Source organism: Primulina tabacum, chromosome 3 (genome assembly GCF_025594145.1).
Source record: "Primulina tabacum isolate GXHZ01 chromosome 3, ASM2559414v2, whole genome shotgun sequence".
Classification (NCBI taxonomy): domain Eukaryota; kingdom Viridiplantae; phylum Streptophyta; class Magnoliopsida; order Lamiales; family Gesneriaceae; genus Primulina; species Primulina tabacum.
The window spans coordinates 17,395,207-17,421,720 of NC_134552.1; the positions used below are offsets into that span (position 1 = coordinate 17,395,207).

The 26,514-nt window shown below is 32.0% G+C and overlaps 1 protein-coding gene and 3 long non-coding RNA genes across 4 annotated transcripts; 2 read left to right on the forward strand and 2 right to left on the reverse strand.

Annotated features, from left to right (window-relative positions):
* Positions 1–4,852: 4,852 nt before the first annotated feature.
* Positions 4,853–5,574, reverse strand: LOC142539048 (uncharacterized). Its single transcript, XR_012818792.1, has 4 exons — positions 5,548–5,574; positions 5,389–5,470; positions 5,174–5,291; positions 4,853–4,922 (listed from the first exon to the last, which is right to left on the reverse strand). It is a non-coding gene; the product is annotated as an uncharacterized LOC142539048 (long non-coding RNA).
* A 123-nt stretch (positions 5,575–5,697) lies between these two features.
* LOC142539049 (uncharacterized) lies at positions 5,698–6,412 on the reverse strand. Its single transcript, XR_012818793.1, has 3 exons — positions 6,279–6,412; positions 5,902–6,163; positions 5,698–5,836 (listed from the first exon to the last, which is right to left on the reverse strand). It is a non-coding gene; the product is annotated as an uncharacterized LOC142539049 (long non-coding RNA).
* An 11,179-nt stretch (positions 6,413–17,591) lies between these two features.
* Positions 17,592–20,081, forward strand: LOC142539050 (uncharacterized). Its single transcript, XR_012818794.1, has 4 exons — positions 17,592–18,156; positions 18,319–18,815; positions 18,984–19,064; positions 19,695–20,081. It is a non-coding gene; the product is annotated as an uncharacterized LOC142539050 (long non-coding RNA).
* Positions 20,082–21,800: 1,719 nt separating this feature from the next.
* Positions 21,801–25,216, forward strand: LOC142540883 (E3 ubiquitin-protein ligase SPL2-like). Its single transcript, XM_075647320.1, is given in 7 exon segments — positions 21,801–21,974; positions 21,976–22,278; positions 23,005–23,106; positions 23,328–23,492; positions 23,590–23,711; positions 24,157–24,276; positions 24,705–25,216. Coding segments are annotated over 7 exon segments (1,200 nt in total). The 5' UTR covers positions 21,801–21,875; the 3' UTR covers positions 24,994–25,216.
* The last annotated feature ends 1,298 nt before the right edge of the window (positions 25,217–26,514 follow it).

A 26,514-nucleotide genomic window follows, 5' to 3' on the forward strand; every position in this document is an offset into this window, starting at 1 on the left:
GGAATGAAAGGCTGGATTTCTTGCGATGTGCAAGGCACTCTGACTATCACAAAACAAATGAACAATCTCTTGTTTGTGTCCGATCTCTTCAATAACCTTTTAATCCATATTGCTTCCTTGCAAGCTTGAGTAGCTGTCATGTATTCTGCCTCCGTTGTAGATAACGTCACAACTGTCTGCAGTTTTGAAATCTAACTTACAGCTTCTCTTGCAAGTGTAAACACATAACCAGTAATATATTTTCTTTTATTAGGATCACCTGTATAATCTGAATCGACATAGCCCTTGAGTGTAAAATCTGATCCTCCATAACATAATGCAGCATTTGAGGTACCCCTAATGTATCTAAGGATCCTCTTAACTGTATTCCAATGCTCTCGTCCAGGATTCATCATATACCGACTAACTGCTCCCACTGCTTGAGCAATGTCCGGTCTTGTACAGATCTTGGCGAACATCAAACTTCTCACTGCTGATGCATATTTTACTCGAGATATCTCCATCCTCTCTGCTTCACTGCTAGGACACATCTTGGAGGATAACTTGAAGTTAACATGAAGATGGGTCGATATTGGCTTACTATCTTGCATGTTGAAGCGTTGCAAGTCTTTCTTCAAATAATTTTTCTGGGAAAGCCAAATTTTTCTGTTACTTCTGTTTCGGTGAACTTGCATCCCTAGAATCTTGTTTGCTGGTCCCAAGTCCTTCATATCAAATTCTCTAGCCAATTGTGCCTTCAATCCTTGGACCCGATATTTGTTGAGGCATGCTACCAACATGTCGTCCACATACAACATCAAAATATTATATTATTTACCAGACCTCTTAAAATACGTACAACGGTCTACATTCAGTCTGTTGTATCCAAGGCTCATGATATAAGAATCAAATCTCTTATACCAACATCTCGGCGCCTGTTTGAGACCGTATAGAGATTTGTTCAACCTGCAAACCGAGTTCTCTATGCATTTTTTCGAGAAACCTTCAGGCTGGAGTATATAAATTTATTCTTCAAGATCTCCATAAAGAAATGTTGTTTTCACGTCTAGTTGTTCTATAGGTAGGTCAAACACCACACATAATGCCAGAACTACTATGACTGTTGTAAGTCGAACCACAGGAGCAAATTTCTCATTGAAGTCGGTGCCTTGTTTCTGAGCATATCCTTTTACCACCAATCTAGCACGATACCGCTCCACTTGGTTATTGCCATTACGCTTGATCTTATAGACCCATCTATTTCCAATAGTTTTTCTCCCTCGTGGTAGTGTAACAAGATCCTAAGTTTTATTCCTGTCTAATGCCTCCAACTTTTCTTGCATTGCTATAATCCACAAGGATACATCCGAGATTTGAGTAGCCTCGTGGAAACTCGATGGCTCAACATCCTCAGATAATAGACAATATGCAATATTGCTTTCAGTGACATAATCTGAAAGCCAATCCGGTGGTCTTCTTTCTCGAGTTGACTGCCTGACATTGAAAACCGCAGACTCAACATGTTCTTGTTCTTCGTGCTCTGGTACTGCTTCACAAGAATTTTGACCTTCATCCGTCTTATTTTCCACTTGAAATATAGTAGTTTCTGAATTCAGTGTGCATTTGTCTCCCTTTACTTTATCTTCCTCGAATTTAATATATCTGCTTATGACCAACTTGTGGACAGTAGGATCCCACAAGAGAAACCCTTTTACTCTATCAGCATAATCCAAGAAGATACATTTTCTGGATTTCGAATCCAACTTCGATCTTTTTTGCTCATTGTACAAAATGTACACTGAACTTCCAAAATTTATGCAAGTGAGAATAATCAATCGGCTTCCCAGTCCACATCTCCATCAGAGTCTTCAGATCAATCGCCACTGAAGGAGAACGATTGATAATATAACAAGCGGTTTTGACTGCTTCCGCCCAAAATGGACTTGTCTAGACCCGCAGTCCTCAACATGGCTCTTGTTCTGTTCAACTAGGTTCTGTTCATCTGCTCCGCCACTCCATTCTATTGAGGTGTGTAAGCCATTGTGAATTCTTTTGATGCCTTCATGTTGACAATATGAATCAAATTCATCACTGGTATATTCTCCTCAATTGTTAGTCCTCAGACACTTGATTTTCGTTTCAAAATCAAATTCAACCAGCGCTTTGAAATCTTTGAAGATCTGAAAAACATCCGAATGAATCAGTTCCAGTATGCTTTTGCTTCTGGCAGTAGAAGTGCCGAACTTTAATCTGTGTTGTTTACTGATAACACAATGCTCACAAAAGGGTAATGACACTTTTGTAAGTCTCGGCAGCAGCTTCCGTTCTGAGAGAAATTTCAACCTACGTTTTGACATATGCCCGAGCTTTCTATGCCATAACACTGTTAATTCTTCTCCTGAAGCAATTGAAGCAACATCTAGTTCTGCTACTTTGTGTGTTTCTCCCAAAAGTATATACAGATTTGCAGCAAATTTTTTCCGCTTTCATAACCACAAGCTCATCCTTCACAATTTTCATGATCTCGTTCTCCATACAGGTTTTGCACCCGATGTCATCCAATTGACCCAAAGACAAAATATTTTTCGTCAGTCCCTTCACATCGTACCTCATGTATAGTGCGAATGGTGCCATCAAACATTTTTATATTGATATTACTGAATCCATCTATTTCCAAAGCATGATCATTTCTCATGAATACATATCCTCCTGAGACTGGTTCATAATGATCGACCATTCTCTCTGAGATGTCATGTGCCACGTCGCTTCTGAATCCATAATGCATGTGTCACAAAATTTGTGCATGTCTTCTCCAACTGTTGTTGATTCGCTGAATATATTTTACCACCGCCTGAAGTACTGGCCACATTCTTGAGAACTCTTGTCGATACTCGTACACTCTTTCTTGAAGTGCCCTTTACCGCCACATTTTAAAACAATAAATATTTTTCTTCTTACTTTTGATCTACCTCGCCTTTGGCTCTCATTGGAGTCACTAGTCCATAAATTTTCCTCTTATCATTGACAAAGCCTCTGCCTGCTTCGAAGTTACCAAGTTATCTTCTTTATTCTTGTGCCGAATTTCTTCACCGACAACCGCAGATAAGACATCGTCGAATTTTAGAAAGCCCATAAGAATATTGTTGGTTATGTTGATGATAAGTTGATCATATGAATCTGGTAGACTTTGAAGTAAAAGCTCTGCACGTTCATTTCCCCTATTTTATGCCCCATGGAAGTGAGTTGGGCAAATAGAGTATTTAGTGTGTTGATATGGTCGGTCATGGATGAGGATCCGCCATCCGAAGAGTATAAAGCATTCTCTTTAGGAAAATCATGTTGTGTAGCGACTTGACCTCGTACATCTTTGTTAGAGTATCCCTGATAACTTTTGCTGTTCTTATCTCAGATATACTTGACAGTATTTTGTCTGCTATAACCAATTGTAAATTGACGACAACATTATCATTCATCTCATTCCACTTTCCATCATCCGTAATTTCCACCGGTCTATCTCCAATAGCTGCCAAGAAATTCTTCTTTCTTAAAACTGCTTGTATCTTTATTTTCAACAGCATAAAATTGCTTTCATTGAACTTTGTTATCTCGTACCCGTCCGTCATTATGTCTACAACAATTTAGTAGACTGGACAAAATAATCACGCCTTAATAAAAAAATCTCAAAAATATTTTTTGATGTGGAAGATCAGTCTAGGCTGCAACCACTATAGCATACTCAGAATTTTAATAAACTTTAAACCAAAGTTCTGATACAACTCGTTGGTTCCACGTGCAACAACTTGAGATAATAATATATGAAATAAAGAATAAACTTGACACCATTATTTACGTGAAAAATCCCTAAAAATTATTAGGGTAAAAATCACGGGCAAGATGAAAAGAATTTCACTATAATATTTTTATGATCTGCATCGATTAAATGATTGATATATGAAGCATCAGTCTTTATTTTAAGGCATACTAGGTAAAGACACGTGCGTTGTACATGGGGATAATAATTAAGGTTGTAAGCGTATATTATCAATAATACAGACAATAGGCACAACAATAAAGATAATAATATTTTATTGAAAAATAGATTATTTTAAAAGTTTATCAATATTACAACCCTTCATAGTTTTTTTTTATCTTAATATCTTGTTTTTCTGGCATCTCTAGAATTTTAGCTTGTTTTCAGCTTCTGCGAGTGAATGTTGATAGCTTCTCTTCATCTTCTATTTCACTTGATTGGATTTTCAGTTTCTCTGTGCTCTTGTTGTGTTGACCTTTTTTCCTTGCTTTTCTGGTATGCGGTGAACTATTTTTTTCCTTTGAACTTGAAGCTGAAGTACTCTTCCTTTTCTTAACATCTTCGGAGTTAGCTTGTATTTTTTTATCTGTCATCAATCCTTCCGCTATGATGGACTGTGCCATTATTTTGTTTTACATTGTTGTCTAACTTAACAAGAATTTGTGTTTGACATTATTTTGCTCCTCAAGTTGTTGGAGATATTGTTTAGGTATTTCATCCTGACATTAAGAAATGTTATTTTCTATCGGCGTGAAATCGAAGATGAACTGTTGTTATATTACGAAATATGTTACCTTCAAAGTCTTGTCAATGAACTCTTGTACTGGGAAGCCTATCAACGTCGCAGCAATATCCTCAAACAAAGTAATCCTTGCCACCAAATCATTTTCTTGTACAGTGAATGATAAACTGATACATGTTTATATTTCATTGTATGTTTTAAATATTTAATTATCTTATTTGTAATTATATGGTGCTGGTGATTATTTTCTTACCTTGAAATGATCTTACTGTTGAAGTCGATGTAGTGTATGTAATTGTTTCCTTCAGTTGTTTTTGTGAATGTGTCATACCATGGGGTCGATTTATTCTCAATCTTTGAAATAATACCTTCGAGACAATAGTAGTGATTCTGTAAACGTAGACAATAACATGGGCAAACGATTATTGTTATTGGATTGACTACTACAATGTGTTTGTTTGGGAAAGGTGACCAAAATGTTCTATTGTTTTTATCAAGAGTATATATGGAGTGTATATGTTAAATATTGCAACCTATTGCTTGTTGAGCATTTATATGTTAATGATGTAGATAAGAACAATATCTAATCATGCATTTATATGCTAATGATGTTGATAAGGACAAGATCAAATCATGTATACCTCTGTTAAAGCATGTATTTCCTTTTGCAACTGTGCAATAGTGACAGTCTTCGAACTTGACACCATCTTTTCCATATACATCATATCCAAGTTTATGTTGTTTTGATCAGTTTCCAACCTGCTCGTGTGTACAAAATAATGACATTCTAAATATGTTAATATTATTTCACGATAGTATAAATGAGGTGTAGATTAAAATTTACTATAGATTATACCATGAGATCTTGTCCTTAGCTTCGATGCAAATTGGATTCCGCAGCATTCCCATTGTTGAAAACGATAGCAATTGATTTACTCCTGAATCATTTTGCCAAGGATGAGAAACATATGTTATCATAATTTTATCGAATGTATGAGTAGTTAAGTTTTCTGACCTTGATAGGATTGTGCTTTCATGTTAATATCACTGGATGTTCAATTTCCATAGCCTCCAACGAAAGGCATTCATTGAGTGCTAGGTGGTCCCATTAAGTTAATGTAATTGTATCCAACCTACATACAAATCGACATTGCAAATTAATATTTGATTAAACTATATAAGTATTATTTTGGTAAGAACTTGCATTGAATTGATCAATATGATCTCCCTTCTATATGCAGTAGGCTTTTTTGACGTTTTGAAACAGACCAAATGCTCAAATATTTTTACAATTCCTATAACATCTGTGAGGGCATGCAAAATTTGTCGATATGAACATAAAAATGTATAAAAAAAAAATGATTATTACCATGGTATTCATATTTCCATGAATTATTCTTGATATCTGCAAATTGCTTGAAACTGAAATTGAGTGCGTATGATATGTCTGGCCGAACTTCAATTCTTGTAGTTACTTGGAAAATCAATTCAAGTTTCGGGTTGACAGTTGGAAAATATTGATTAATGTGTTTAACAATAGGGTCGAAGATAAGACAGCTATTGTTGATGCACATCTGATCTTGCAATTGTTGTATTGTACATGTGAATAGAAGCCCATGAATCATATGTCCCTTAAGTTGAATACATAATAGTTATGAGAAGGATGTTTATATATGAAAGTATGATATGAATTTGAAGCAAATACTTGATATTATATTAAAAATTTGTATTTAGTACATCACTAACATTTTCATCTATGAAAATTAGTTTTCGAATGGATTTTGAGTTCAATTGCGTCTCCATCTGACTACCTTGGCGAACAACAATTACTCTGATTGTTGCATCTTTTTGGTTATCTTTCAAAGAATTGGTAGATACAATCGTGTAATTATTCATAAGAGTTGATATTTTGAAGTTATTCTAAACAAATATTATTTTGTTCGACGTAGTTAACAACAAATAATTTATATGTATGTCTCACAATTCACGAACAAATCAATAAAATGAAAATAATTTTCTCATAGATGAATAGATTTGCTGACCTGTGACCATGTTTTTCTTTTCTGTACTTTCCCCACTCAAAAGACTTGACTTTGGCTTAGCGGTGGAACTATATATTTAATTAATACTTAAACATTTATATGTTTTTTTAAACCCACATTTACATACTTGTATACTTATAATAACCGAAACGACGAAAGTAAAGTTCACAAAAAAATTAAAATAATAAAATTACTTTCTAGATGATTAATGATAAAATCCCCAATAAAAATAAAATAATAAAATGAGTACCTTGGACTTCATAATTGATACAAAATCCAAGAAAATTAAAATTGTAGCACGTCGAATCGAAAAAATAACTTGCTAGATGACTCTAGAATAAATAATCAGCAAAAATAAAATAATAAAATGATATTTTTTTGACTTCATAATTGATTCGAAATCCAAGAAAATCTAAATTGCAACATGTAACATCAAATTTGATTAAATAATAAAATGAATAGATGATTTGGGAGTAAATCACCAGCAAAAATAAAATAATAAGATGACTTTCTGTGACTCCGATAATGGATCCAAAATCCAAGTAAAGTGCAGGATATAGTATAAAGAACATAAAATTACCTATATTGGTAGGGTTCAATCGTCGAACACGAAATTCTACCTTGGCCACAGCAATGAAGAAGGATGGCCAAAATCATTAGTATCAAAATGATAAAGAGTGTTTTTCCCCTGCACAACGAACAATAAGAAAATGTGGAATACAATGATTATAAAAAATAAACAAAAATTACATTCTACTGAAGTAAACAACCATTACTCAACTTGCTCTATTATTTCTTTATAGACCACATTTTTTGTTTGAGTATAATCTGTCTTAAGAACAGTATCAGGTCGTATAAACATTGTCGTTGTTGCCATTAAAGTGCCTCTAGATAATGCAACGTACAATTGTCCATGTGAAAACACTGGTTGCGGTAAATATACTCCAACTACTGGAATTGTTTGTCCTTGAGCTTTATTGTTTGTCATTGCAAAGCAGAGTCGAATTGGGAATTTTTTCCTTTTGAATTGAAAAGGATATCCTTCGTTTTCAGCTGGAGAGAGTGGAATTCGAGGGATTAAAACTTGCTTTCCTGAATTTTGAGCATCATCAACAGCTTCATCAAAGCTTGTAAATATATGTGTTTCTCCGGGGAACACTTTAATTATTTTCTCATTCAGTCTATCAACATGTTCATTCTTAGATGCAAGAATAGCTCGAGTTGTCATGTACATCGACGAATGACAATTATTTTCAAGACGTGGAAAAATTCTGTCAATCAATTTTTGTTCTGAGCATTCTTCATCATCAATATCATATCTTATGACCATATTCTCTGGAATGTGGACATTTCCATCGAGGCCAGTATGCTCAGTGCCCTTTCCAATTCGAATTAAGAATTCACAAAATTCAGGATCTGTTTTCGCCCTCATGTTTTCAGTGAATGATAGTTGCTGCATGTGGGGATACAAATACGATTTCACCAAACTGCCATTTATTGTTTCATGCACTGTTGCTCTCGGGATCACTGGTAATACTTGCATAGAATCTCCTCCAAACACAACCACTTTGCCACGAAACGGCTTTTGGATTGCTGTCAAGTCTTGAAGTGTTCTATCAACGGCTTCAATTGCTGTTCTTTTTGCCATTGGTGCTTCATCTCATATAATTAATGTTGCATGCCTTAATAAATCCGCAAGACCACTTTGTTTTGAGATCATACTGTAACTCTCTTCGTGTAATTTAAATGGAATCTTGAACTTGAATGGTGTTAGGATCGGAAAAGAGTTTAGAAGGGGTGAATAAACTCTTTGAAAAAATAGTTGTTTTTTAAAAGCTACAATAGCTTGTTCTTGAAAATTTGAACACCGATTAATTAAATCGAGTTTGGTTTTCAAACCAAACGGAAGACACTCGAAATAATCCCTCGTAGAAACTGATTAAAGATTTTGTAAAACATTTAAAATATATGCAAGTTGAATGAGTAAAAATGGTTGAAGTATTTAATCAAACACTTGGTGTGCAATATTTTGGTATTTGAAGAACACATAAAATGCTTCAACAATGCATCTTTAAAAATAGTGGAAATGATAAGTAAATGCAATAAATAAATAGATATGAATTTGTTTATGGATGTTTGGAGATTAACAACTCCTACGTCACCCCTTCTTCCCCTTGGGAAGGATCAACTAGAAGACTTTGATTTATACAACATCTTGTACAAACCCATTTCAACTTAGGACTTATCTCTTGCCTAATTGAAACTCCTAGCACACTCTCGATTGTAGACCGCAACCTCACAATCCGCATAATGTTTAACATCTCTTATGCCAAGACTACAAACACAATCTTTAATGTCTTTGTGTGAAGACTCACTCAACTAAACTTTGAAGTTCAACTCTCTTGTATATGTTTGAGTGATTGTGTGTGAGAAATTTATCCTTTAAAGTGTACATCTCAAATGTATCATCACACAAGGGCTTGTGCTCTCAAATAGCAGATATCTTCATGCTAACTGCCCATGCTTTGAATCCCCTTCAAAAGCGATTGTTGGATCTTCAAGATGTTGTATTTATAAGTCCCAATAATGATATATACGTTAGACACAAGAATATGACCGTTTGAAAAGTTTCTGTACTGTTTCTGAGATTGCAACGGTCAAATTCGCCTTGCTGGACTTCTTCCCGAGCTTAAACTGGTTGGTTAACGGTTCAAACTGGTCAGCGGTTGAACTGATCAGCGGTTGAACTGATCAGCGGTTGAAAACTGGTCAGCGGTTCAAACTGGTCAGTTGTTCAATCTGGTCAGCATCTCAACCGCAGCTCAACTGGTGTGCTGTGCAGAACCAGTAGCTTCATCGCCATTTATCAGCATCTTAAACTTCGATTCAGACTTTGACTTCTCAAGATGATTTGTAGATCATCTTTTTATATTTCCAATCATACTGAATCGTTTCATTCCAATAAGAGAGCTGAGAGATATGGCCAAAATACCGCAACTGCTAATACCCAACTGATTGCTGTTTTGTGCAATCAGTTTGGTCATTCAACAACCGGTTTGGACTAGATACCATTCGATTTTTCCCAAATGACGTGAAATACGACTTGTTCCAAAATGTGTTTTCTAATCAGGGAAGTTGGCGGATTGTCAATTGAATCAATCAGCTGAGAGATATGGGCAAAATACTAACACTGCTCGTTTTGAACCGTTTGCAGAATCCAAAATATCTTATCTGAAATTCAATCAGCGGTTTGACCTAGATAACATTCGAACTGGTCCAACCGGCCTGAGATATGACTTGTAGATAATTGAGTTGGCTTTCCAACCGTTTTGGCCTTAGGTCATTTCGATCTCTGGTTTGTAAGATATGCTCAAAATACCGCACCTCGCCAGAATTCAACCGGTTGCGAAATTGATGTTCCAGCTTCCAACTTGATGTATTAATTTCACACTTGAGTAAATATGTTAGAAACACAATAAAAAGTTTTGTTATCATCAAAATCAAGATTGCTAGTTTTTCTCAACCAACAAATGGGTTGTTCGACCTTCAGGTAAAATTGAAGCTGCCACTACTGAGGTTGCCGTTGCGAGTGCATCAACTTTTTGCTTCATATCTTTACAAGAAGTTCTCTATACAAAAAAATATCTCCAGTTCCACCTGAGCATTTACAAAAAATACACCACCTGTACCGTGATTTAAGCATTCAATAATAGCTGAAAATGCTTTCTTTTTTCTCAGCATTCAAATTCTGCTTTGCTTCTAAATCATCCAGGACATTTCTTCCTGCATTTCTCTTGGATTTCTCTTGGAATATTATCATTACAATCATTGCATTTCTCTTGGATTTCTCTTGGAATATTATCATTACAATCATTCATTTGCAGAGAAATTCACGGTCAATCAAATGCTTCAAGATGCGTCCTTAAATTATCATTAACGACGGTTTTTGGTTAAACCGTCGCAAATAGCGACGGTTAATAAAAGTTACCAGCAACTTCTAAATCCCAAAACAATTAAGATTCCCAAACAATAATAAATTTTTTGATTCAATATTATGAAATATTGTTTGGAAAATAAAGTTATTTTATTATTGTTTAGGAAATAACATTTCTTAATTTTTTTTTAAAATTTTGGGAATTAACGATGGTTTTGGTAAAACTGCGACGGTTTGATAATCAATAACTAATTTCGAAGTTTTGACGAAAAATCCCTAATATGGAGTGCATACATTATCCATCATTAAATTTAATGATGGTCCATATTCTCAAAATATATACGAAGTTTTGACCAAAATCCCCTATTATGGAGTCCACACATTATCCAAATTAAATTTAATGATGATTCACATTCTCAAAATATATACACACGCTTATATATACACACTCATTCTAACCAAAGACCAATAATAATTAAAAACCAAATAGCATAAATGACAATTCATTTGGCTCTTTTATATAAGTAGTAATGTATAAGTAGTAATAGTAATAGTAATAGTAATAGTAATAGTAATAATAGATATACTTTGTTACAAACATAAGAAGAGATGCAATTCTACTTGATATTCAAGAAAATGAAATAAAAAATATAATAAAGAATGATCATCTATTCCATATAAATAAAGTCGAAGAACTTAGTGGGGGTATATTCGATGAAGAGATTTAATAACTTTTTTGAAATGAAAGATTTACGTGGATTTGGTAGATTTTTAGTGACTCTTATAGAATCTCACAGATTTATAAACAGAATTCTATGGGCTTTTGTAGACTTTTTGTAAGATTTTGGTAGATAATTACAATTTTTTTTTATCAATGATGCAAATTTTGTACTTTTATGAATATATATATATATATAACATCTTCACTTTGAAATATATTTACTTATTTTAAAAGTAAATATGTTTAATATATGAAAAAATCACAATTCAATTTAACATAATCAAAATTTCAATCCCCTTGTCTATTCAACATACATAAATAATTAATCAATAAATTTTAAATTTATAAGCATATATAAAAATTTGATCAACATTGATAAATAACTAGTCAAATCATTATGAAATTTGATAAAATTTAAGCTGTTTTTATGAAAAAAAATCTAAGGTTCATTATTGCCAATATGATTATCGTCACTCCACATTCGATTTGCTATAGTATCCTTCCATGTATTGGCATTTGCATTTGCTTCTTGTTGTTCTTCATTGTCAAATATTTGATCAAAGTTGTTACCCTCGTAAACTTGTTATGTTGAAGGTTGTTGAATTTCATTCTCTGGTTCAACTGGAAATTAATCAGATCGACACTTCTTTCGAAGAAATTTGTGCAATCCGGCACAAACTACTTTGTAGATTTTAAAAAATACCCGAACCCGAAAAATTCGGGGATCCCATCCTCGTTTCGGTTTTTCCCCACGGGGCCCTAAACCCGCGGAAACAGTTGTCATCCCTAACCCCTTCTATGTTCAAGATATATTTGCTTAAAGCAGGGAACTAAGAAAACTTCATTTCCAATAATTTTATTAAATGGAGATTAATTTCCTTGAATTAATAATTGAAATATCATTATTCTATCTCAGAAAAGAGAAAAAAAATATCACCACTCTAAATTAATATTCACTGTCATGTATCATTATAATCATTATCTACTCATTTTTTTAGAATTACATATGCTAAGGTTCGAAGCTATTAATAGAAAATTTGAATTTGTTTTCACTATATATTTATATTTTAAGATTTTTCTTACAATCATTTGAAAAGAAAAATCTAATTTGGATACCACTAAACTTTTATAGAATTTATAAAAGCCTATGTTCAATACCTATAGACTTTTAAACTCTACAAAAGTCAATACAAATAATTAAATTTCCAAGATTGAATACACACCCCTTACAATAACTAACTTCAGTGTCATGATATGTTTTTTGATAAACAAAGATCATTTTTTATCAAATTATAAAACAAGTTCTCTTTTTATTTAATAAAAAACGTCGTTAAATCTATTTTAATAAATTTATATCTTATCTATACCTATCATTTCTTAATAAAAAAAATTCTTTATCTTTGTCTGTACTTTCGAATTTTTACATTAAATAATCATATCACTCCTAACATAAAAAAATAATTATATAAAACATTTAAAATTCTAATATAATCTCTTGAAATTCACCAAAATAAATTGTCTAACATAAAAAATTTTGATGTGTGCGAATGAGAGGACTAGTCTATACATATTATAAAAGTGTGAATCAAGGTCAAAGTTTTTCTATTGTGTAATGTCAACTTTGTCCTTAGTTTGTACATACAAGAAAAATTTAGTGAGGATGTTTTTGTCAAATCAGTTATTATGATAAGGACAAAATTGTCAAACTACATTTATGTTAGATAATGGTCAAGTTGCCAAAAAAACTGAAACTTTAAAATTCTTTGATTTTTATTTTCTTATAGATGAATTGAACAAACTTTTTTCACAAAAAATATTAATTTGAAAAGATTAAAATACCAAAATATATTGGTTTTATTTGCTTATAGATGAGGTGAAAAAGAATTTTTTCACAAAAAACTTAATTTGTAGAATTTTTTCACAAAAAAAGTTAATTTGTAGAAGATTAAAATAACAAAATTATTTTGTTTTATTTTCTTGTAAATAAAGGGAAAATATTTTTTTCACAAAAACTTAATTTGTATAACGATATGATGTTAAATATATTTTATTTTACGTTCATTAAGATTAATTTTTTTTAAATGAAGAATTAAACTAATGAAGCCAAATAATTAAACTAATTTTGTTTTTGTTTTAACAAGGTTGGTGTCATGAAGAAGGTTAGATATTTAATTACATTTACAAAATTATACAAGAATTATCAGATATAATCCTAATAAATATTTCATTGATATTTATTTTATCTATATTTCTTTATCAAAAAGAAAGAGTCAACTAATATTGTTCAAAGCCTTGATTTATTTTATCTATATTTTTTTCCACAAAATATTAATTTGAGAATATTGAAATACAAAAAATCATGGGTTTTATTTGTTTATAGATGAAGCGAAAATAATTTTTTCCCAAAAAAATTAGTTTGTACAATATTGAAATACCAAAATTCTTTTGTTTTATTTGGTTGTAAATATAGTGAATTTTTTCCACAAAAAACATTATTTGTGTAAGGACATGATATTAATTATCATCTATTTTGCATTAATTGAGAATAATTAATTTAAAACGACAAATTAAAATAATGAAGCCAAATAATTAAATCATGTGGGTTGGTGTTATGAAGAAGGTTCGACGGTTAATTACATTTTACAAAAATGATACAAAGCATTATTGAATATAGAAGAAAGATGACCTTATAAATATTTCGTGAGTATTTATTCTATCTATTTTTCTTTATAAAAAAATCCAACTAATATTTTTCAAAGCCTTAGTTTATTATTAAAATTTAACAATTTATGATTGAATACATACAGTTTTACTAATTTTAACTATTTTTCGTCTTTGTAAAGATAAGAAACTGTAACAATTACTTATTTGATGATCTTGCAATTGACGAAGATGTATTTTTATAAAGAGTGGATATAAGTAAATCAATTATAAATTCATGTAATCTGAAATGACATATCTTTTAAGGTAAATTTTTAAAATTATTATGAATAAATCTTTACAAAAATTATTCATTATTGCTCAATATTTCTCCTTATGAGTTATGATTGATAATAAGTAAGGTCAAATTTATTTGTTTTTATTTGCTTGTAGATGAAGTGAACATATATTTTTCACAAAATATTAAATTGAATATGATTTGTTTTATTTTGTAAATCTATAATCTTTTGAATGAGTTATATATGCAAGAAGTTTCTCAGAAAAAAAAATTAATATATACAAATTTAATAATTCCAATAATATAGTATGAAATATATAAAAAAATATGTTATCGTAATTTTGAATTTTCGTATTTAAATAACATATTGCATAAATATGTTATATCATTAAGAGTTGAACACTTTTTGATAAATATAATAAAATATTAATTAATCATATTTTGTCAGTTGTCTAGAAAATAGAATAACCAAAATTTCATTGATTTTATTTGTTTGTAGATTAAGTTAAAATATTTACAAAAAATAAATATAATTTGTAGAATATTGAAATAACAAAATTCTTTGGTTTTATTAGCTTGATGAAACAAACTTTTTTTTTTCAACAAAAACTTAATTTGTGTGGAGATTTGTAGAGGCATCAAATAGAGAAGAATATACATTTCTTCTCATAAGATTTGCTAATGAAGATGTCGAGAATATTGTTTTTCACAGAGAAGAAAAATCTGATGACAACAAAAAATCGTGAAAGCAATATAAATTGAAAATATAAAAGAAGAAAACATTTGACGCAATAATTTAATTTAAGGTTTAGAATATATTATCTATGTTATATTTTTATTTTTCATAAATCAATAACACGTGGTGAAATAAGTGGTCAACGTTATGTATTATACTTTTTTATTCTCTCAAATTTAATTTTAATAACTATTGTGATATCAATTTTATATTATATTTTCTCCAGTGTCTAATTTATACAAAATTATAATATTTATTACTACTATGTTTTTCAACAATTATTAATTTATTTAGATTGCGCTTGGATAAATTGATTTCAAATTTATGGATTAAAATTATAATTTTCTTGTTAACAATGAAACAATATATCAAATCTTGAATCTACGCATTACTTATTTACATATTATTATTTATATAAAATAGAATAAATTTCAAATAACATTGGGTGGACTTGAAAAATATCATAATTAACATGAAATACTACTATATAAACATGAAATGAGTGGATTTGAAGTTTATGATGTTACTTCTCTAAATAACAAAAATACATTTGAATGTATTGAAATCCATGGATTTGAAATCATTCCATTCAAGAATAACCTTAGATTTATAACACATAAAATTTTTAAACAAATATCTTTTGCACTCATTTTATAATAAATGTAGTACAAATTATATTACATTGAATTTCCTATGGATAATACTAAAGGTACAACCAATATATCGTACTGCGATATTTACAACAATTATATCGTGAGATTTTGTTATTATCTAATGTGATTTTATATTTAATTTATCATGAGATTTTGATAAATTAAATTTATGTATTGCTTTTTTTGAATTGTAAGAATTATTGTACAAATTTGGTTGCACATGTAACATTACTCATTTTCTATCGATTAATATAGCATGAAATCATTAATATATAATTTTTTGTAAATTAATCTATTCGGATCTCATTTCTTTAACAACAATTATTGATAATAGAAATGTATTTTCACGTGCGTCGCACGTGTCTTTTCCTAGTTTTTATAAAAGATTTGAACTTTGTTTTGTTCGAGTATGGGAGATGCTTTGATACAATCACGCTTTTAAAAAGGAGAGGGAAGGACTTGGACATTACTAGAGATGAAATTTATTATAATTGAATTTCGAATCGAATATTTGTTTGAAATATAAGACTAAGTGAATTTAACATTTTGAGAGTTTAATTATTGATGCCATCACGTCTTATCAAATTTCCCATGGAAAAATAGGCGAGTAATAATAATAAGATTATATATATTATAATGCATCGTCAGCCATTAAATTACATAGAAGAAATGAAATGAATCGATCGATGGCATTAATATAAATTAAATTGGAGAGAACATTTGAAAGACTACAAAGAAGTATGACTCGACATTATTGTCATTTTACAATTATGCCTTTTCACAAAGAAGGGGAAAAAAATTGAAGGACAACCATGCCTTTTCACAATAATAAAAAATTGCATATTTTATATAAATAAATATTAATCATTAAATTCTTACAAGACCGTCTCACATGTTAATTTTGATAAACGAATATTCAACATGACCTGACTAATGAAAAATTATTATTTTTTATGTCAAAAATATTATTTTTTCACCGTAAATATGAATCAGATTGACTCGTCTCACTAATCTTGATCCATGAAGCCGTCTGATAAGTAGAGATGACCATGAGACGAGAGCAGATTTACCATCCTCATCTCTGCCACTATACCCGCCACAATTTTTACTTGAACCTACAGAGATCAAATCCTCATCCTAGTCCCTACTTCAAAAATAGTAATGGGTCCGGTTCGTTGGCAAGGGCCGGTTCAGAGATTTCCCAAATTCGAACCTAAAAATTAGTCATCAGATCATTCTCGTTTCGGGTTTTTCTCGCGTGGTCCCGGACACGCGGAAAACAATTTTCATCTCTACTCAAGACACCTGTTCCTCGTTAATTTCAAATGAAAATAATAAAAATTGACGGAGACAAACTAACGAACACATAATTATTTAAAATCAAGTCAACTTTCACAAATTCATAAACCAACCCCGTGCGCTTTGCTTACAACATTAGCCGGCATTAGTGGCATATTTTATATAGATTAATATTACTTTAGTGATTATAAAAACATAGGGATCGACCAATGCCCATACGCAGAAACTCCTACGAGAGAGTATTAATGGAGAAGCTTAATGTCTTGTATTTTTCAAGCATAAACATTGTATCCTTACCACAAACTCTGGATTTGCTACAACAACTTAGGACGTTGCATTTGGAGTATTGTAAGGTGGAAGACATCTCTGTTGTTGGTGAGTTAACATGTTTGGAAATTCTGTGTGTCCAGCACTGTGATAATATCAAAGAATTACCCGCACATATTGGGAGATTGAATCAACAAAGAGTATTAGAACTGGAGAGTTGCAAAAACCTCGAAAGAATAGTTGTAGGTGTGTCATATCAAATCTGGTTGGGTTGGAGGAATTGAAGATTATTAAATGCTTTGATAAATGGGAGACAGAGGGAAATCGAAGTGATGAAAGGAATGCATGTCTATCAGAGCTCGAGTCTCTTCCCAATTTGGCTTGCTTGGAGATTGAATCAACAAAGAGTATTAGAACTGGAGAGGAGTTGCAAAAACCTCGAAAGAATAGTTGTAGGTGTCATATCGAACAAGTGTTTTGGAATGAAACCGAAAGCAACGAAAATGCTTCTATTATCGAGTTACCAAAGTTGAAGGAGCTGAGACTTTCTCATCTGCCAAACGTCACAGATTTCTCTCGGGGAGTTGCAACCATAGAATGTCCTCAGTTAGCAATACTAGAAATCAGGTACTGCCCAAAACTCGTAACCAAATTTGACAGGTGCCCAAACCTCAAAACAATGGAACTTTGTTCTTTCGATGGCCTAAACCAGCTCCTCTCTTCATGCTGCATGAGAAAATGGAATACACAATTTCAGAGGCTTGAAATTGATAATTATGACGCCATAGGAAGAAATATTTTGGGACGAAATCGAAGATGAAGGAAAACATCATGTCGTATTCCCGGAATTAACTGCACTGCACCTAAGTGATTTGCCATGTCTCACAACATTCTACAGAGGTGTTCAAATTATTAAGTTTCCAAAACTAAAATGGATGAAGATTGGATATTTGCCGAAGCTCAATAGTTTCACACCAATGGATTCAGAATCCACTCATGACCAACATTCTCTTCATTTCTTTTGCAGTCAAAAGGTATCTCTTTTCAATATTATTATTATTTTTATCTCCCAAAACAAACCCATATATTTACTTCCATCATATGCACATTTCTATAAAAGTTTTCCATCATTTTCGGGATTAAAAAGATTATTTTGTTAACGAATGTGTGCCATTCAATATATATATTCTTTGCAGGTTGAGATTCCTGCCTTGAAGACACTGCACCTCATCGACTTGCAGGGTTCTATTAGCAACATATGGTGCCGCAATATCCCAATCAGCTTTTTCCAGAATCTTGGTTGTTTGCATATATTTTGTGTCAATGGCATCAGGAACTTGATGAAATCTTCGATAGCTAAAAATCTTCTGAATCTCGATGAATTAAGGATAGAAAGATGCCAAGAGATGGCTGAAGTGATCGAAGATGAGAAAGAAGTAGATGCTACATCACTATTTCCGAAGTTGGCGGCACTCCATCTTAGAAGCCTACATAAGTTGAGAGCTTTTTCCGTTGGGAACATGCTTTTGAGTTTCCATCACTTATATTTGTTGAGATTGATGATTGCCCTCGGATGGAAACTTTCACTTTGGGTTTGCTAAGTACACCGACTTTATTTTGGTTTCGGATAGACGATGAAGTAGTTGAAATGAAAGGTTTGAACAATGGCATACACGATCATTATATGAGCAAGGTATGGTTTTTTATGAATATCCTATACTGTCTCATTACCAAAATAAATATACTTCCCCTTCAAGTACTGTGGACTTTGGATTTATTGTATGATAATATTGTTTTGTGACGGCTACACCATCACTTGTCTTAGTTGAGCCATTTTTTGTGTGATGCACTAATTTAACAGAGCCAGGAAGGGATGGGGAATTGGAGTGTTCGTTTGAGGACGAGGAAAAGAAAGAGGAACTGAAAGATAATCGGCTTCTTGGTAAAATTGTGCATTCAATCACACATCAACTGTATGGATTGTATTTTGTTAACTCTTTCATTGAATTTGATAGTTGTACTCTCCTCACTTCATTTGCAGTTAAACCAACTTCCACAACTACCAACAGTGGAATCTACTCATAAACTTTTTTGTAAGCAGTACGTTTGATGTTCATAAAACTATAGTCGCCAAATTCAATTTGAATTTGACTATCTCAGATTCAAGATTATTTTTATATAAGAGTCAATAAAGCTTGTGGACAGCTACTCTAACATATGCATGATATATGGTCGATACTTATGTTCCATTTCCTAGAGATTGTTTGATAAATGCATGGATAGTATGTATTTTGCATTTTCTTATAAATTTCTTGATGAACGTGAAGTATGACATTTGGTTAACTTTTAATCGAGTTGTCTGATTAAATATCTATATATCCCCATGCCGTTGTCTATTTCTCTGATGATGAAAGTGTCGTCCCTATTTCCACTTTGCAATGCATGATTGAAAGCCATTGGAAAAGAAAAAAAGCACTGGAAATACTTTTCTTAAGCGTCACTATAATTATTGCTTACGCTCTTGTTTCTGATATTCAACTCTCTAATGAGTTGGTGAATTGCTGGGATCCAGACTTTTTTCTAAGAAACGACAATGTTCTTGGTCCACGAAGGCTCCTGGAGAAACAAGCAAGGGAAAGACCGATATTTCTGAGGATCGAACGAATAGGAAATATCGTCGTCAAGGTATAACTGAATGCAACAGATTTTGCATTTTTACTGGTCTTATTCATTTCCAGAGCTCTGCAAACTTTGGCTGAAACCACATCATTCTGAAGGAAAAGGTTCCATGGATATATTTTCCGATGGAGGACTGAAATTCCATGCAAAAAAAAAAGTATTGCTTTATCACTACATTTGATATATGTCACGTTTTCTGTTAAGTTTACAAACATAGATTTATCTACTGAGTGCTCTTCAAAATTCTGGATGATTAAAGAAGAAATCTGGAGTACTTTTCTATTTGGTCCATCCCCCTATCGCAATTTTTTAAAAAACCAATTTCTTGTTTCATCAACATTAATTTCAAGTGCTCACAATGATCTATTCATGCAATGACGCCCAACTGACATGTTCATATTTTCGACTGGCTTCAAAGTCTCGTTTGCACAAATTATTAAAAATTAAATGCATTAAACACCATCTATGAACAAAATACAATTAAACATTGATAAAACATTCGATTCGACAATAAATTGTATCTCAAGCATGATAAATAATTATGATATTATATATATTAATTTGAAAATATCATTCCATAGACCGGTAAAGCACTTAAATCATATCTTCTGATTTTGATTGCTGTCATATTATGAATCAATTCAGGTCGATTATGATGACGGATGGTGAAAACGAAATACTGGACCTCTCGTGAATATTTTTCTTTAAGGTGTTAAAGAAGAGCTTTGAGTGAAGAGATTTCAAGAGAAATTTCAAAAGAAATTTAATTATTTAGTGAATAAAATCCGAGTAGGTCTCTTGTGAGACGGGTCAATCCTACCGATATTCACAATAAAAAAGTAATACTCTTAGCATAAAAAATAATATTTTTTCATGGATGACCCAAATAAAAGACCCGTCTCATAAAATACGATTCATTAGACCGTCTCACATAAGTTTTTGCCATGAAATCCAGAATCAACAAGTAAATCTATTTATAATATATAAATAGTAGTTAGCACAAGACCTCTAAAATAACTAACTATCAATTCACACTTAATCTATACTATATTTATCAAGTTTATGAAATAGTGTTAAGAAACTTTAAATTTTTTTAGGTTCAATCAGATTGTATTTTGATCGATGAATTTGATTTGTCCTGGGTTATTTGATTTCAGAAAATGATATTCTGAAATGATACGACGGATGATTTTAATTAACATTCATCTTGAATGTATTTTGAATTGATTATAATTATTATTGAAATTATATAATTTGATATATAATGAATTTGAAATTCATTTCAATTTTTTTTTATCCGACCATCTCAAGAAATTTGAAACAATTTTTTTAAATCTTTCAAATCCTACTTGTTATAGCCAAGGTTCTAAAAAGCATGAATCGTCCCGAAGCGTGGATGTCGAGTTTCAAGCTTTTCAAGCTTAAGCGAGATTAGCACATGCTTAACGTGAAAAATCGTTTTTTATTTTTAGTGTAATTGTAATTGTCTTAAACTAATAAATAGATAAAATAATACATAAATATGATAAATTTAAGTCTAATGCATTAATTCTCATATTTATAAAAAGATAAAAATCTCAAAATTGTAATCTTTATTTGTTTTTGCAACAAGACCACATTAAAAAATACTAAATATTTGTCAAATCATTATCAGACATGCTTAATCATAATTAAAATAAAAAATAAACATCTAAATTATAAACCTAATTTATTATTTTAAAATAAAAAGACATACCTTCAAAATAAAAAAATTTAAAAATAAATAAATGCGATTAATTGTACTTAGTTTACTAAATTAAACGCCTTAATTACGCTTAATTCGGGCAAACTACAGTTTAACCGTTTTTTTTTGGACGTTTTTGTCTAATTTCAAACTTAAGCGGGTCTTTTAGAACACTGGATATAGCTAAATGGGCCAGCCCACAAAATAACCATTGGGCATTAGTCCAATCCCACTTTGTTTCTAATGGTCCACAAATATAAACAAAATACAATCCAATTATCCATTTTCCAAGAGGATGAGGCAAATTCACAACGCGCGAAATCAATCGGGAAACTAAGCTTCGGAAGCTCGATGTCCGCACACGATCGCGCGGTAGCTACGGTTCTGGTGCAGCTGTCGCTCACGGCTGACGGTGCGTTCCTCGGATTTGGCCTTGCTTACGTCGCGCTTCCGCTGCGTTCGGAAGTTTTTGGTCACATCATCGGCAATCCGGAAAATTCGCCAATTGCCTTACTCGCAGATTTCGGATCTTCGGTCACTCTGTTCAGACGATAAAATTTCAGCAAATTCTTCTGAAAATAGCGAAAATCATTCGAACAGTGAGGAGGGCGGAAATATAGTGATAGTTAGGGGTATCGTTGAGGCGCAATCTGCAGTGAAAGGGCAATGGACGAATCTTAGGGGTTACGCGAATGATGTGATTGTTTCCGAGGAGTCAGGAGAAAAAGGAGTTATATTAGAACAAACTCAAACTGTATGTTCTATTTATTTTTTTTTTTTTGTGTTTTACATCTTTAGTTTAATTTATATATGACCTGATGTTGCTGTTGGCTCTTTAAAAGTAGTTTCAGCTTGAATTTCTTCAATTTATAGGTTTCCTGAAAGTTAAAATGAATCTGAAATTTTGGAGAATGGGAGGAAGAAAAAGGTTTTGAACTTCACCAATATTTGTATTTGGTGATTTTATGTTGATGGAATTATTATTTGAACTACTAGAATGATGTGTTGGAAGTTGAATTGAAAGTTGATTTGGATGAGGAGAAAATGATAATTTTGAGCTTTTGCAAGTTTAGATGGATTTGATGGTGCGGAAGCTTTGGAGCATTGGTATTGACGATACTGAGAGAATTGAGTTATAATACAAGAGTTTCTATTCTCCGAGTGATTTTAGAAATATACAGAAGGTTATATGTGGCGTGCTGGCTTCATTTTGGATTTTGTAATAATCTTGAACGAGATATTGTTTCTGACAGCCGCATGAAGCACATTAATAAGTTGTCTTTTTGGGTAATTATGACTCCAAGAAAAACCCACGGTTGGAACGTATTATACCATGATGCTAACCTCTATATGAGCATTGCTTAGGAATGAATGACAGTCTACATAAGTTTATACCCTCTGTAGCATTTAACCAAACTTTTTCATTTGTTCACTTTCTATTATTAATTGACTTATTTCTCTCATATTTTATTTCGAGAAGTATATATACAATGAATGGAGTGGAATACTTGGATGGACTTCAGATCTACGCTCTTTGCTTCCTAGATCCTGGAAAGAGAAAGGGTCTTCCTCAATCAGAATGGTAACTTGTTAAGGTTTCATACATTTATTTGCACTTGATTTTGGGTGATAATATGATTTAATGTGAAATTTTGCAGTTATTGATGTTTTATTTTCTCGCTTTTTTATGTAAAATTTTTAAACTCATGGTTTCGCTATATCTGTAGTTCAGTATTTTCTGACACTATTCAGCATCGTTAATGTTGATGTTGATCTGATGAATGACTAACATTTTCCTATCAGGTTCCCTTTGTTCTTGTTGAAGCAGGAAAAAGATCTGATTGTGTTTATGTCAATATGGAAGGTTCAAGACATCCATTACCGCTCATCACAGTCTATCGCCACGTGCATCCTATCAACGCTTTTCCTAGTACTTTTTTGCAGGCGCTTTTCGGGCATAAATATCCTGTGCGTTCATTCTGAATATATGAATGTCCCATGCTAAAAAGTTTCTTGAGCTGCTTTTTTCTTATTTATCCCTAAAATTTATTTATGTATCTCGCAGGTTGGTCTGCTTGACGAAGAGAAAATACTTCCTCTTGGAAAGGATGTAACAGTTGTTGGTAGTTGCAGTTTTAGAGATGGCATTCCTGAGATCAAATCATGCAAAGACCTTCCTTATTTTATGTAAGGAAATTTTCTTAAAATTCATTTGATAGTTAAGATAATACACTTCAAGATTATCTTTGTTAAGAATTTTGTGGTAGGATTCAAGTAATATTTTTTGTGGTTCTCATGAGATATTTTAAATCACATACATTTGCATTTATTCTTGGGTTGTTGTTACAATAACTGTGTATACTGAGAATATGGATATCCTATTTTATCGACCTTTAGGAAAATGTGTGAATCCATATCATTAGTTGGTCCACTCATGCAGCCAGATATTCTATATTGCTGCATTCTGGCTATTTCATGCTTGAAAATTGTAGTGAATTTGTTTAGTTAAACCAAGGAAATGTTCAATAATGCTTCTGTGTGTTTATGGAACTGCAGCCGCATCAATCTTTTCTATGTTTTTTTGTTTCACTAATCTAATATCGTGAGCTGACTGTTGCAAAGATTTATGTAGATCTGAAATGACCAAGGATCAGATGATATCAGATCTTTCCTTCAAAACTAAAGTGCTAATGTGGAGCGGATTTATATTTGGTTCCCTCGGAATATGCGTCCTTGCCTACTCTGTTGCAAGGTAAAATTAATTAACCTAACCATTCCTTGTTAGAATTCAATACTTTCCCTAGAAAACATCATGATATGCTTGATATCCTTTGTCAGATGTTGCATAAAAGGGAAAAGTTCATCCTTCACTTTACCCTCCCTTGAAAACTGATTCCTTGATACTTACCTTCATCGTTATGCAGTGTGCTTCAAATAATCGGTGTTATGCAGGCACCAAAGACAACATTTGTATCATCTTTTTTTCCTTTATTTAGCTTGCTTAAGACTGATTGTGTTGATATTTACGTTAATTTTAATGAATATGAGAATGTGTGCACACCTTCACAGTTTTGGAGGGACAATTGATAGTTTAAGATGGGAGATGTACCCATTCATAACAACCTGAAGGTTACGAAATAGCACTTTTTTCACGACGTCATTGTTTATTACACTGTTCAGAAACTGGATAAAGTGGAAAGCATGGAGACAACAGAGAGAAGCTCGACGGCAACGTGATGATATAGATGTTCCATCTCCAGTGGCTGCTGCAGAAGAAGAGTCCGCAGATGTCCCAGACGGAGAGCTATGTGTGATTTGCCTGACTAGAAGGCGTCGCTCTGCTTTTATCCCATGCGGTCATCTTGTATGTTGTCAACGTTGTGCTCTATCAGTCGAGCGTGAAGTATCACCCAAGTGTCCGGTATGCAGGCAATCAATCCGGAGTTCAGTAAGGATATACGATTCTTGAAAGAGATCATATATGTTCATGAAAGTCGAATACGTAGGACTTAGTTATTAGGCAAGGGATCTACATTTTCTGTTGTGTATTGTGGGACCATTGATATATTGTGTAGCAAGCTACGCTGCAACCGCATTTTGTAAAACACGTTATATGGCAGCAGAGCACTCGTCGAGGGTGACCTCTTACTTAATCATTATATTGAGAAAATTCAAATATTGAGCAAAATAAATATCTTTTTTATATTATAATTTCATATATTATTCTTTATATCCGAACATGATTTGCTTGGAAGGTGTTGGCAATTCTGTTTATTTTTTACCATATTTCTTTCTTTTTTCTTTTTGGAGAACCATGAAATTTTAAGACGTGGAATGACTTATTTATTATCCACCAATATTTATTTAAAAGAGAAATAATTTTTAATATTATCTGATGACTGAGATTGATAATTATTAATTTGTTATTTGATGATAATATCTCTCTTTATCTACATTCCATGATCTGATTTACAGTTATGAACTAACTAATGAACAATGATTATTAAAACCCAAATAAAGTTAACTATTTAATGGAATGAAACATGTCGAGTAGGTTTCTTGTGAGACGATCTCATGAATTTTTATCTGTGAGACAGGTAGACTCTACCGATATTGACAATAAAAAGTAAGCAAAAACTTGTGTGAGATGGTCTCACGAATCATATTTTGTGAGATATATCTCTTATTTGGGTCATCCATGAAAAATTATTATTTTTATTGTGAATATCAGTAGGGTTGACATGTTTCACAGATAAAGATTAATGAGACCGTCTCACAAGAGACCTACTCTAAAAAATAATAATCTTAGAATAAAAAGTAATATTTTTTCATGGATGACCTAAATAATATATCAGTCTCACAAAATACGACCCGTCAGACCGTCTCACAAAGTTTTTTTTGTCATTAAAATAACTTATTTTTTTTAATTTAACTCCGTCTCACTCAAGTTTTTATCATTAAAAATAATTTTTTTTAACTAACTCTAAAATAATTGTGCACACAAAAAAGTTTAAGCCGTTTATTTTTTTTTTTGGAGGAGATTTTAAGCCGTTTATTAAAGAGATGAAACAACTAATCTAACAACTCTAAACCTATATACCCATGAAATCTTGTTTAATTGTCGATAACTGATATCAAAATCTCAAATTTAGAATCAGACGATGTTTGTACCAAATAATAAAATTATATCCCCTAGTTTAACAATTCTTGTACTCACATACATGCATGACACACTCGCTGATTGGTTTTTAGTTTCAAAATCTGTACATTTTCACTGATCATTACCAACGGCAATGGTATCCTTAATAAGGTTGATGAACCCAATAATTAGGCCTAGACAAGCCCATTATCTAGTATTATTAGATTGTCTGATTCAATAATATTTCAGATCTATCGGTTCATATTACATACACAGGTTTACAAGTATATCTAAGTTATTTATTTCCATTTTCACCTATTTGTTCTTATATGTACATAGATTTTTTTACCT